This window comes from Cricetulus griseus, chromosome 6 (genome assembly GCF_003668045.3).
Source record: "Cricetulus griseus strain 17A/GY chromosome 6, alternate assembly CriGri-PICRH-1.0, whole genome shotgun sequence".
In the NCBI taxonomy this organism is placed as follows: domain Eukaryota; kingdom Metazoa; phylum Chordata; class Mammalia; order Rodentia; family Cricetidae; genus Cricetulus; species Cricetulus griseus.
In genome coordinates, this window is record NC_048599.1 from 50,546,990 (window position 1) to 50,561,669 (window position 14,680).

Sequence of the window (14,680 nt, forward strand, 5' to 3'; positions counted from 1 at the left end):
GTGTCTAGGAGGGTAGTTCTAGGAAGGTCTCACTGAGAAGGAAATGCCTACCCTGAATGCAGGCAGTATGATCACAAGGGCTGGGTCCTGGGCTGAATATAGAGCCAAGCATTCACTACAGACACAGGGTGACTAGCTGGCCAAGCTCTGGTAGCCATGCCTCTACTGCTATAAGAACCCTCAAACTGAAAGCCAAAACAAACCTTTCTTTATGCAATTTTTGTCATTTGTTATAGCAGTTAGAAAAGCAACTAACATACAGGCTATAGGCATGGCCTTTCCACCCATGAGCACGTTTTTTATTGCAGAAGAAATATTGTTCCATTGTGTCTTCGATCATTATTGTGGCTCCCTTTGTTCTGGCATTTTGGGATTTCCCACTGGTTGGATTTTATCATTTTTTCCTCTCTTGTAATTTCATCTTCAACCTTCTCTTCTATAGTGTCCAAAAGATGGTTCAAAGGTTGCATTGTCTCCATTCTTTGTGCTGCATCTTTGCCCTGGTTATAGACTTCCCTCTCTGCAGCTGTTTCCATTATGAAAAGGCCGGGGTGTGTGGAGTGACGTAAACCACGTGACTGTGACATTGTGGTCTGGCAGAGTGTCACCTCTTATCTCTGCCAGAGAGACTGACTGTTCTCACCCCAAAGCCCAGCTTCCTATAAGTTCTTACCCAGTGTGGCTCTGTTCCGTAAGTGTGAGTCTTAACTGCTTATGTGTTTCCAGCACTTTTCTGCCTTCAGCATATTTCCTGAGACAACGCCTGTCTCTATATGCATGGCACTCTCTTCATTCCTGTCTCCTTTGTGCTGGACCAGGCAACACCACTATGCAATTGATATGAAATGAGGTGGATTGAAAGAGAGCTCTAGGGACTCAGTTCTGGTCCTTTTAGCACCTAGTTCCAGTACAGCAGAAGAGCCGCTCTCTGTATCCTGGTTCTTCAGCCCTGAGCACTGACTCAAGACCAAGAGTGGATGAATGAAACTTTCTGGGATCTTGTTGACCAGTTGCTTTGGACCAAATGGTGAAGCATGCAGAGCTGGAGTGTTTCATCAAACCAACCCCTCTGGCACTGTTTATGATGGCTATCCCTTCTTGATATCTATCAATGATAGTCTATATTTTTTGCATATGTACATGTATGTGGGTACCTGTATGTATGTCTGTGTGGGTGCGTAGATGCCTATGAATATATGTACATATACACGTGGAGATCAGAAATCAACTTGAGGTGCTTGCCCTAATCCCTTCTCTTTCCATTCTTTTACTTTTGAGACGGTCTCTCGCTGAACACGGAGTCCACTGACGGATTATACAGGTTGTCTAGCAAACCTGGGGAAACTCTTGTTTCCACCTCTCCAGTCCTGGGATTACAGGCGTGTGCTACCACACTCAACCTTGCGTGTGTGCATGGGTGGGAGTGGTACTGGACACACAAACTTAGGTCCTCATGCTTGTGTGGTAACTACTTTAAGAACGGAGCCATCTTGTATTGTTTTCACAGAAATCCATAAGTTTCTTAACAGGAAATACATTGTACCTCAGACTAAAACAATGCTAAATTTCCATATGCTCGATGTACATATTTTCACCAGAGGACACATCTGAAGAGTGTTTTTTTAATTTCCAATGAAAATCACTATACTCTGCACCAGCCATGGTGCCAGATGATGCTCACAGGTAGGGCTCTAGACCAGGACACAAAGGGTTAAACAGCAGTCTCATGCTTCTGGAGCAGGCAAAGCTGCCTTGTAAGACAACCTGTAGAGTTCTGACCACTTCCCAAGCTTCTGAGTATACAGATTCATCCCCTACTAAATTTAGCATGGAGTTCAGCTATATAGGCCTTGCACATTCATCAAAAGGGGAAAAAAATCTGACAGTATCTTTACCTTATAGTAAAGTCTGGACACCAGACTCCGCTGAAGAACCCTTTCTCGAAAATTCACTGCTTTCAGGAGAAAGGTGAGGTTGCCCACCGTGTCAGTTTTAAACGCCAGGAAACTGGGGAGAAAATGCAGAGACCATTGTTGTTAGTTTGGCTTTTCAAAAAAAATTCACTTTAAAGAGCCCCTCCCACAGGGATGACTTATAAAGGCAAGTGAGAGCTGGAGGGATGGCTCAGCAGTGGTTAAGAGCACACACTGCTGTTACAGAGGACCTGAGTTCAGTTCCCAGCACTTACATCAGGTGGCTAACAACTGCCTGTACCTCTAGCTCCAAATGAGCCAATGCCTCTGGCCTCTGCAGGCACCCACATTCACATGCATGATGCACACACAGACACACATGCATATGCAGATAATTTTTTAAAATACCAAAAGAAAATAAAAGAGCCAGGCATGTCTCAGTGAGTAAAGCACTTGCCACACAAACCTAATGACTTGGATTCAGGCCTTGGATTCTGTAGTGGAAGAAGAAAATGAACTCCCAAAGCTTGTCCACTCCTCCACACATACACCATTGGCGCATGGACACACACACTAGTGATGACAATAATTATTACTATTATAACGGTTGTACTTTTTAAAAAGCGGCTCAAAAGAGAAAGACACCATGCAACAGAGTTCAAACAGAAGGGTCTTTTCTTTTTCTTTATTATTATTATTATTTTAATTAAAAACAATCTTATTTTACATACCAATCCCTTTTTTTTTTATTAAGGGAAAAGGATCATAAAAAAGGGAAAGGGGATGGGAGAGACCAACCTCTGGGGACAGGAGCAGTGGGAAAGAGGAAAGAGAGGGGGAGGAGGGGGGATAGAAAGGGAGAGGGAGAGGGAGAGGGAGGAAGGGAGAGGAATAGACAGACAGGCAGAGGGAGAGAAAGAAGGACCAGAGGTGGGCAGGGCCCTTTTAAAAGGGAACACAGTGAATGTGCACAGGTGGTGCTCTTAGTGGCTGCAGCTGAGGGTGTATCCTGTCGGAACTCCAAAGGCAGGCCAGTGCAGAAGCCTGAATACTAACGATAACAATACATATTTAAGAACCAAAAAGCACTTTCTTCCTACAGGAAGGCATTACGAACATGGCTTCCCATCCAACCTCCCCTTGGCAATATGTGCTTTTTCAGTACTTGCTGGTGAGCACGTGGCTCTGGTTCATTCTACATATTCACCCTTGTGATATAAAAGTAATATGGTATCCTGCTTTTCCTACTGACTATGGCATCTTAAGTAAGGGTCCATATTTTCTCTGCAGCTTTTCTTTATTAACAGTTATATAACTTCCATCAAGTGAAGCTTATAACAACATTCAGTATTTTTGAGTTATTATTATTATTATCTAGTATTGAGTCCTTACTGAGAATTATCTATATTGAGCTACTATCAAGCATTCAGATACTGTCATAATTAACATATTGCTCAGGAAACTGAAGCTCAGAAGGATGCAGTCACCTGCTGGATGTCACACAGAGAGAACACCTTCTAGACTTGGTGGATTTTATTTTGGGGTATTCCAGTGTTAGAGGGAATAAGTGTCCCACAGAGCTGCAGGCAAGCCCATGGTAGATAGATCATGCTTTCCCTCATGAGGTAGCCATTGATGCCTTCCCCATTTGGCTAGTGGGAAAACTGAACCATGGGCATCAGTAGATTTAAAGGCCAGTAGTCAAAATGGCCCCACCTCGGGGTTTCCTCACACAAGTCTGACTTGGTGCCGATTTAGTGTTTCTTCCTCCACGAACCTCCCAATAACCTAGATCACAAGGTACAGGGGTAGCTCTGCAAGGAAAGGTGCTGGCCATCAAACCTGAGGACCCAAGTTCAACCCTGGGACCCACATGTTGGAATGAGAGATCAGACACCTGTAAGTGTCCTCTGACTGCCACACAATGCTGCGACGTGCACACATACCCACCCAAGTAGATAATTAAATAATTAAATATAATTTTTTTGAAAGATATGTTCTAAGCCGGGCGGTGGTGGCACACGCCTTTGATCCCAGTACTTGGGAGTCAGAGGCAGGAGAATCTCTGTGAGTTCGAGACCAGCCTGGTCTACAAGAGCTAGTTCCAGGACAGGGTCCAAAGCTACACAGATAAACCCTGTCTTGAAAAACCAGAGAGAGAGAGAGAGAGAGAGAGAGAGAGAGAGAGAGAGAGAGAGAGAGAGAGAGAGAGAGAGAGGAGGGAGAGAGGGAGGGAGGGAGAGAGGGAGGGAGGGAGAGAGGGTGAGAGAGAGATTAAAAACTACAAAAAGATGTGTTCTACTAGCTTGCCCCTCTATTGCTGTGATAAAACACTGACAAAAACCAACTTTTGGGGGGGGGAGGAGGAATTTATTTGTCTTATATTCCTTGGTGACACTCCATCTCTGAGGGAAGTCAGGGCAAGAACTCAAGGCAAGAACCTGGAGGCAGGAACTGAAGCAGAGGCCATGAAGAAATGTCATTCACTGGCTTGCTTCTCATAGTTTGCTTGCTCAGCCTGCTTTTCCATAGAACCCAAGACCACGTGTCTAGGGGTGGCACCATTCCTGGAGGGATGGGCCCTCACACATCAATCATTAATCATGAAAATCACCCACAGACTTGCTCGTGGGCCAATCTAATGAGAGCATTTTCGCAATTGAGCTTCACTCTTCCCAGATGACCCTAGGTTATGTCAAGTTGACTAAAAACTAACCAGTATGTATGAAGTTAATTCATACTAAGCTTTTCCCATAGTTCAACTCCCCTTTCCCTACATTCTGGAAAAGTGAATGATTATAAGACCCAAATAAGTCAGATTACCACTAATTCAACCTTAAAATCCTAAGCAGCTGCTGTTCATTTTAAGTAGAAGAGCATCCTTCATGAGCCAGAATGGTGAGCAGTTGCCTTTCATGGAGACAGAAGGCAGAGCGGGATGTTTACACCCCAGTTCCTGGGAAATTTCAATTACAAATCAATGCTCATTCTGAACCTTGCTTCAGAAAGCCGAGTTCCTGACTCAGTCTAGCTCATAAAAGGTATAAAGAACTTACCTGGTTTATCTTTAAAACATGTCTTAGTCATCCTGGAGGCTATTCTATGAAACCTGGAGCTGTGAATGTTTGTGTGAGAAACTGCCATTGTATCCTGGGCTGTTTACCATAGGTCAATGTCTATTCATTCCCTTGAGGCTGTGCACTGTGTGTGCAAGACCTCACCCACACATCTGTGTCCCCTGTGAGCCCAAGGAAGTCACCCAAAGTAGAAAGCTTTGAAACCAGGACCACTGCTAAAGGGGATCTCTCAGATAACTGCCTGTTTTACAGGAAGTCAGAATGACTAAAGAAATAAAACTAGAGTAAATGCAAATGTGTATCATTGGTCATCAGAGAAATGCAAATGGAAACTGGAGTGAAACAGCACACTACATCCAGCAGTGTGTCCAAAATTAAATATACTGTGTCAAATGTTGCCAAGGACACAGAGAAGCCAGAATTCTTATACCTACTCATGAAAATGTCAAATGGTCAAATCCACTCTGGAAATCTCACACAGTTTCTCATAAAATAAGCACATGCGCTATGACCTAGCAATTCCATGTCTCCTACATGCCCAAGAGAAACGTTCATAAAAAGACTTATATAAGAATATTCATAGCTGGCCTACTCATTTCAGTGAAAAACTAGAAACATCCCAGGTGTCTATCCATTACAAGAGAATGGAAAACAAATCATAGTATATCCATAAAATACCACTCAGTAATAAAAAGGGAAAAAGTAATACATATGACACCATGAGTAAATCTCAGAAAGCATTATGTTGAATTATTGAGGCAGCTACAAAAGAGTATAGATGGTATGTTCCATTTACATAAAATCCTAGAATGGGAAACTCTAGTCTTCAGTGGAAAAATATCAGAATAATGTGTATGCATTTGCCAAAACTCAACAAGTCTACATTTAAAACATGTGAGAGGTATCATAAGGAAAATCCTACATAAGAGCAAAGACAATTGTCCCCACAGGTTGAACTTGAATAAACAATGCTATTTCAAAGTGTGCTAATGTCTGCAGTTTACTTTAAAATGCACAGGAAGGAGATGACTAATGAGTGACATCATCAGTGAATTCCAGTTAATGATGTTCTGACTATATAATAACAATCCCACAAGCTCACAATGGAGCTGAAAACTTACCATTGCCATTAGTACCATGACCATCATAAAATCACAGCCAGGTATGGTGGTGCATGACTTTAATCCCAGCACTCAGGAGGCAGAGGAAGGTGGATCTCTCAGTTTTAGGCTACTCTGGGCTTCAGAACATGTTCCAGGACAACCAGGGCTACACAGAGGAAACCCTATCTTAAAATAAAAATAAAGAAAGGAAAAAAGATCACAGCACACCACAGAACCTATGTGTTTATGCAGATGCTGCTGAGAACAGCTTTACTGTGCTGCCTGGCAGTCATATAAAAACTCGGCAAAGTCATATAAAAATACATCAGCAAATAGGTATAAGATTTAGTGCTATATAATAATAACTATATTAGACTTTCATGTATTTACTGTGCCATAGTTTATCATTATTTCAGCATATAATGTAAAATAGAGTTGTTAAAATACTTAATGTTACATGGTATGTCACATTCCATCAGTGATGGTCTGGTTCACACATGGTGGTACCATGTCCTGTGATTTCACCAAAAATCCAAGATGAACACTGATCTATACTGTCCAGATTTGTGACAAACACTCCATGATGTCCCCACTACAAAACAGCAATAAAGCAAAGAGACACCACAATAGAAAGCATGGGATGACAGAGAGGACATAGCCGATGGTGGAACTTACCAAAAGTGACCCATGAAGAAAAAGCTTTAACAGTCCTAAAACCATTGGGTTAAGTCAAGGGTTAAATATTCTCCCAAGCCCAGATCATTTTAACTCTCTTATTTACTTCTTCCAACCAAATAAAAAGTTCTCCCCCAAACACTTCAACAATAAAACTATGACTTCTGTCTAAAGCGACTAAGTGTAAAATGGGAAGCAACAGATGGTTCAGTGGGTAAAAGCACCTGCTGCCAAGAGCGATGGTCTGGGTTCAATCCCCGGAAGTCACAAGGCACAAGTCAAGAACCTGCTCCTGCAAGTTGTCCTCTGACCTCCACATGTTCTGGGCACGCATGTACCTACACACACACACACACACACACACACACACACACACACACACACACACACACACAAAATGTAAGACATTTTACAAAGGCATATCAAATAAAGACAATAAAGGATAAATGTCACATAATTTCCATTGATGCAAAAAGATTTCCTAATGTTTATAACGTGGTTGTAACAAATGTGCACTAAAATAATAAAGGGAGATTTTAAAGAAGTTGTATCTCTCAGAAAACAGCATTTTTTCTTAAATTTTATCATGCTTATTATTTGTGTTTGTATGTGTGCATGTGTCTTTGCACATGTGTGTCTGTGTGTGCATGTGTATACATGTGTGTGCATGTACATGTGTACATGTGTTTACGTGTGTGTGTGTCTTTGAACATGTGTGCCTGTGTCTGCATGTGTGTAAGTGTGTCTGCATGTGTGCATGTGTGTGCATGTGTCTATGTATTGGAGGTGAGAAGACAACTTGTGCTCTAAACAACGTTTGCTGATTTTACTACTTTATACATAGAGTTCAGTGGCCTTCAGCACACTCATATTACTTTTGATGTTATTTAAAGATTTATTCTTGGTTTTAATTATGTGTCTATGTGTGGGTAAACACATGTGAGTGCAGTTCCCAACAAGGCCAGAAGAGGGTGTCAGATTCTCTGGAGCTAGAGGTAAGATGTTTGTGAGCCTGATATAAAATCACAAACTTACTCAAAACATGATAGAGGTTTGTGTTGTCATGAAGTTTTTTACTTGAAAACATGGTTCTCAAGTGTGAACATTGTAGATGACAGTGTGATCCAGAGAAGGCCAAATCTGAAGACTTCTGCATGCTGATGGTAGCAATTGTAGCATGAAAACTATTTTGAGCTGTCTAGTAAAGTTAACATTGGCACACACTACCATAGAACAATTACAGTCTTGGGTAACAGACCCTAGAGGAGTGTTTTTCAAACAACAGGTTATAAGTCAGGAATGAGTTATGAAATCAGTTTGGAAGACTGAGATCAATATCCTTTCATTTGTTTTAGACACCAGAGAACATCATGAGTGCTGGGCAGGTCAGGTTATTGCATGGAGTTGGCTTCAGTTGCATCTGAGGTGGTGGGCTCACTCTATGGATGTCTGTGGCTTTGTAGAATCTACATTTTGCTCTAAGTTGAAAAGACTCTCCCCATGTTTCCCAGAAAAAAAAACAAACGAACAAACAAAAAACATCTTCCCCATGTTCATTGGAAAACATGAACATGGTATTTTACCAATTTGTACAAAGTGTCAAAGTAGGCCAGCAGTGGTGGCACATGCCTTTAATTCCAGCACTTGGTAGGCAGAGGCAGGCAGATCTCTGTGAGTTTGAGACCAGCCGGGTCTATAAGAACTAGTTCCAGGACAGCCTACAAAGCCACAGAGAAACCCTGTCTCGAAAAACCAAAAATAGAAAAAAAAGTCAAAATGTCGAACAAAACTCAAGTATCAATCAAAGGTGGAAACTTGAATGAAGTTTTAAGATTTTAAACTCAGAGAATAAATAATGAAGGAACGTGGAAGAAAGGGTAGAGGCAGAAACATTTTAGGTCTTACGTTGGGTGGTAGGCTCATAAGCACTGATTTTGCATATTCCCTACTGTGTTTGCAAACATCAGATACTAAATTTGTCAAGCAAGGGCAAGATGGCCCATGTCAAGGCTCTATAAACAGGCTCAGAATGAAACCCTAAGGAGGTAAAGATGCCTTCTTGGGTCGTGTGTACCTGGTTCTCAGCTTGTCACCAGCAGTTGTAGTCCAGTTCTGGATCAGCCCCAAGACTGGGTTCTTCTTATACTGCTTGTTGTACTGGGCCAGCAGTTCCCGGGCCACCACCTGCACAGAATTTATCCTGGATCAGCCATTCTCAAAAGTGTAGGACCTATCAGTGTCCTCAAACGACACAGCCAGATTAAGGCCACTTGCCATTAGCAAACAAAGAAAGACATCAAAGACCCCATCCTTCTGGGGGCCTCCATATCTCCTGATAGACATGTGGCATTTACCAGACCACTCTGATCCCTCCCCATGGCAGAGTCCTAATTCTGAGGAAATGCTCAGGACCCGAATTTACAAAATGTTTTTACATGGATCATATGGATGTGATATATGATTTCATTCACAATAGCATTGTAAGAAGACCTTCAATTCTCATTGTGACATAGGAACCTACTTATCTGCTTAATGTCTGTGTAATATTGTTTAGACAAATCGTAACTAATCACAAATTTCCACTCAGTAGGATATTTAGGTCGCTTCTAGCTGCATGCTATCATAATAAGCTTGATATTTTTCAGTGGTATGTATGTGTGTGTGTGCATAGTGTGTATAGTGCACACGTGTGAGTGGGTACACTCACCCATGGGTGCAAGTAAATGTCAGGTTTCCTACCCTGCCCCCTGCGCTCTCTCTCTCTCTCTCTCTCTCTCTCTCTCTCTCTCTCTCTGTGTGTGTGTGTGTGTGTGTGTGTGTGTGTGTGTGTGTGTGTGTGTGTGTGTGTGTGTGTGTGTGCGCGTGTGTGTGTCAGGTTTCCTCATTCATTGAACCTGGAGCTTGCCGTTTTGGCTAGGCTGGCTGGTGGGGAGCCTCTGTCTCTACTCCCCAAGTGCTAGAGTTAAAGCCACACTCAGCTTCTACATGGATGCTGGGGATCTAAACCCAGGTCCTTCATTCCTTTTTGGATCACAGAGACTAAATCCTCATGCAAGTGAACACAGGTCTTTTAGAGAGAACCATACTACTACTCATGGGAGAGGTCTTGAAAGCTCTCACAACTTTTGTAGCTTGTTGGCAGGAACTTTGTTAGCACTGGTGTATAATATCAGGTGTGCAGTACATGGGACAACCTCAGACAGCAGAGGACTACAACACTGCAACACTCTACCACGGGCCACGTTCAATCGTTGGTAGGCTGTTGAGAGCCCAGAATTCAATTACATCAAAGCTGTTGGGTTCTCTGGTGCCAGACTCTGGAAAGATAGAGCTGCCTGGTAAAGGAGTGAAGGGAGAGGTGCTTTAGATCAGCACACAGTAACTCAGCTGCTCTTTTCTTCCCTACTGATGGCACTCTGCAATATTCCCAGCTGTAACTGGTGCTTGAGCCTGGGCTGTAGTCTGCATTTGCGGCTATCAAGGCAATTCTGTGTAGAGATGCAGACATTGCTATGCCTTACTGAGATTTTTATCTTGCTTTATTATAATTCATTTCAAGGCATCACGCTGGTTCAGTGGGTAAAGGCACTCACCGCCAACCTTGATGACCTCAGTTCAGTTCTCTGCACAGTGGAAGGAGAGAACCAGTTGCTACAAGTTGTCCTCTAATCTCCAAATTTTCTTGCAGGAAGAAGAAGAGTGAGTGTAGTCCTAAATAAATGTGTGCTGTTGAGATAGGCACAACCATGCCAAGGACCATAAAGCCTCAGACCCATGCGAAAATGGTAAAACCTTCCGAGACAGGGGGCAAGGCTCAGCAAAATACAAAAGCCTTCCCTTGGGGTGTGAGTGCAAGAGTTGATGGTGTGGGCAGAAAATGGACACCATAGTTTCCCCCTGCTGCCCCCCACCCCCGCCCCTGCCCAGCCCCACCATGTTTATGGACGGAACATTGTTCTCCTTTAGAGACAGCTTCTACAAGACTAGCCAAATCTACCTCCATAATCCAGCAGTGTAAATAAGCCCAGACTCCATTTGTTTGCAATAACCCTGCCTCCCTGTTCAGTGCTATACAATAAACACACAGAGTTACCCTGGGGCAGTTTTTCCAGCAGGGAGTCCAGTCCACCCCGAACCAGGATTTCTGTCTGTGTATCTCTGATTTCTTTATTCACACACATCTCCTCATCAGGTTGAGCCCCTGGAGCTGTGCAAGGACATGCCATTTTTGTTTGGTTCCTTGAAGATTGTCTTGAAACTTCAAATTTATAACCTTAGAGGCCAGAAAGATGGCTCAGAGGTTAAGAGCACTGGCTTCCAGAGGACACAGGTTTGATTTCCAGCACCCATACAGCAGGCTACAGCTTCTGTAACTCCAGTTCCAGGGGATTTAACACCCTCTTTTAGCCTCCATGGGTGCGCAGACAGACATGCAGGGAAAACACTCATACACATAAAATAAAAATAAATAAATATTTTCAAAAATAAGTTATATCTTTAGATGGACTACATGGCCCAAGATTTTTATCTTAGGATAAAGGGGTTGGGGGAAATATAGAGCATAATGCATTAAGTCTAACGGGCTTGGGAATCACTGCATTACGGGGTCAAGTAACATGAGTATTTTTATGACAGCTACAGCTATATAATATAAGCGTGAAAATCAAACATTGCCAACAGTTAGGGGAACAACTAACTATAAGTAAAAGTAGAACTAAAATGACCCAGTAGCCAAGCTCAGGTTCTATCACTGTATCATCAAGATGAACATTTACAGTTTTGTTCTGTTTAATTTATGATTGTTCTAACTTGATCTCCCTCTAGTTCCAAAAACAATAGCATTCCAGCTATTAAACAATGACTATTTCTGATTCCTGCTCACTGCAGTTTTCCTTGGATTTACTGCCATCCCAGAACAGAGCACATGGTGGATGCTGTAGTCTCCTCCCTACTGCCTGGAACATAGGTACCAGGAGGGCAGATGTGTTTGTCCTTCACCAGAGGACAAGGAACAGACTGGGGAGTCAAAAAGCCATTGGATTCAAGTTCGCTCTTTAATAAACAAACGGGCACATTCCCTTCTGGCCTTTACCTCCTCTCTCCGGTTCTTCTCACCTCCTCTCCGGTCCCTCAGCAACACCCTCTAACTCTGTCACTGCTGATTTAAGTGATTTAAACTGAGAATATTAAGTCACCCTAATTAGAATAAAATTAGAATGATATAATAATCAACTTCTTCCTGCTAAATTTAAGAGCGCCAAGAAAAACTGCCCCGTGGCTAGCACCACAGAAGCAGGTAACCCACTTGGGGGTTTATGCTCTTTTTCTAGGTCATGAGACAAATCAATATGCTTTTCAAATGGATTATTTTGTACTGCTGATGGCTCCCAGCGAGAGTCCAGGTGTTAGTAGACTTTCTTGTCACTGTGTCAAATATCAAACAAAGCAACATAGTGGGAGGATTGGTTTGGGCTTGAAGTTTCATAGCACGCAGATCATGGTAGGCAGAGCTGCAGGCATCATGGTGGCCAGAAGGCAGAGGCTCACTGCCTGACTTTTTCTTTCCCCTGGTCATTCCATCTGGGCCCCTGGCCAATGGGATGGTACAATTAAGGGTCTTCCTTCTAGGTTAATCCTCATAGGCATACCCAGATGTGTTTTGATAATCTTCCAGATGCTTCTTAAATCCAATTTAGTAGGAAGTCAAGACTGACCCCAAGATTAGTGATAGAAGTTCTCAGCTTCTGAGATTCGGGAGCTCTAGATCCAATACTTTATCAAACAAAATAACAGACAAGGTCAAGACAAGTCAGAGGCTTGAGCTGAGCATACAGCTGAGATGAACGTCCCCACAATGAGATATGTCCCCGAATAGACTATAATAGAATGTTCTATATTTTTATTGTATTTACACTCTTTTTGAAGCTTTCCACTTTAAAACCATCACAGATTCACACAAGTTACAAAGTCAAAGTAGCACAGAGATACATATGAGGAAAGTGATCTCATATATAACAGCAGTGCTTCTCAAAAGCAGGAAATTCTGCCACATATTTATTTTCCAGGATCTTATTCACAGTAGGTATTTCATTATTGAAAAAATATATCCTTGTTTCTCTCATTTTGTTTTGTGTTTTGCTTTTTGTTTGTTTGTTTATCAAGACAGGTGTCTTTCCCTGTAGCCCTGGCTTCCCTGGAACTCATTCTGTAGAACCAGGCTGTCCAGAAACTCATAGAGATCCACCTACCTCTGCCTCTGCCTCCTAAGCGCTGGGATTAAAGGCATGTACCACCATTTTAAGCCTAGCTTAAAATATATCCTGTTATAAAATGAAAAAAATTAATACAAGTAGTTACATCTTTCTCCAGGTCTGATGTTGTCCTTATACCAAATATCCTTAAGAAAGGTCATATAGTTTCTGTCTGGGGTTATGTCTCTGGCCACTTACGCAGCTCTCTGGTTCTAAGTGTGAATACCCTATTTTCTTGCATGCTTATCCAAGAGTCCTTTATTAGAAGTTGGGAATGACTGAAGAGTCAGAGAAGACATCATTTTTTTCTTAAAAAAAGAAAAAGCCCCATCTACAGGAGGAATTAAGCTAATCTGTAGCCAATATTCAAGACTATGACTGTGAGTAACTGCACAGAAAGATGACAACAGAAACACACATTTGTAATAAATATCACATGCATCCTGGAACACTGATTGTATAACACTAATAAATTTTTAGGTCAAATTGCTTTTCAAAGCATCTATGAAGCAACTTTGCATTTCCACATGCTAAGGATTCCTGCCAGGTACAGTGAGCTTGGGTTAAAACATCTAACAGGAAGTGTTTGCTGCCAAGACAGAAACATTTGAGCCAATTAGAAAAATATGACTCTAAGGAGAAACTTGTAGGTAATAACTCTAGAAGGGAGAGACAGACACAGTGGGGCTGCATTAGCTGTGGTGACAGACTCATATGAAGCAGTAGTACCTGTGACTTCAGAGGTCCAAACAGAGCTGCAAGGGCAAAATAAAAAGGAGGATTCCTTTACTAACTTCTAGATGGTGACAAGAGGACAGAAAACAAAGTGGGGTCCTTCTGCCATGGGTCCTGTGCTACTGCCTAGTCCTCACCCCCACAAAGCTGGTCCTGGCCATGGGAGTTTTGGTTAGAACTGTCATGGAGAATGTGGGATTCCTTGTTAACATTCAGACACTCAATATTGCATGGCATGTGTGCTAAGACATCATTTGTCCTTCCTCAAAATGCACATAGAACTGACTGTCCTAACACTTTCTGTGTGATAGCAGCAACACTGGGCTCCTAAGGTGCAGTTCAGGGGCCACCTCTGTGCATGAATAACAGAAAAGGGCAAGTAGGCTTTATTCTTCACCAGACACCATCACAATTCCCTTGTCTCAGGGGCTGGCTCACCCACCCAGGCAAGACTTCTTCATGGAGAACATTCAGAATCCTCAGGGTGGAGAGAAAGGAAGGTAAAGTAATAAGAGAGAGAGGATGAGGGAAGGGAGGGGAAGAAGGAGACAAGATTTTAAGTTAACCTGTAACATGACTGGTGTGATTCTGAGTAATTCCTTAAACATGTACCTGACTTTTTCAGCAGAGGGAAATGGTTATTTGGGTTCAGAAAAAAAAAAAAAAAAAAAGCACATTTCAATAGAATGGAGGGGGGTGATGAGATTTTTGTTATTTTTACCCAAGTCTGGACCCAATTTACCTTATATTCTCTGTTTCTTCCTGATTAAATGAACTGCAGGTTAATGGTGTCCTTCCTGCAATCTACCACATTTATGAAGCACCTACTATGTGCACGGTATCTACTGCTCATGTTAAGTTTAGTGCAGACTACAGTGATGAATGAGACACACCTGGCTCTTGAGAGGTCAGCATGTGCACACTGA

The 14,680-nt window shown here is 42.3% G+C and overlaps 1 protein-coding gene across 1 annotated transcript in view; it reads right to left on the reverse strand.

Annotated features, from left to right (window-relative positions):
• Acoxl (acyl-CoA oxidase like) overlaps nucleotides 1-14,680 on the reverse strand; it is a 268,047-nt gene that overhangs the window by 82,623 nt on the left and 170,744 nt on the right. The window contains 2 exon segments of the mRNA XM_035446222.1: nucleotides 1,896-2,007; nucleotides 8,843-8,952. Of these exon segments, the coding sequence (XP_035302113.1) occupies nucleotides 1,896-2,007; nucleotides 8,843-8,952 (222 nt within the window).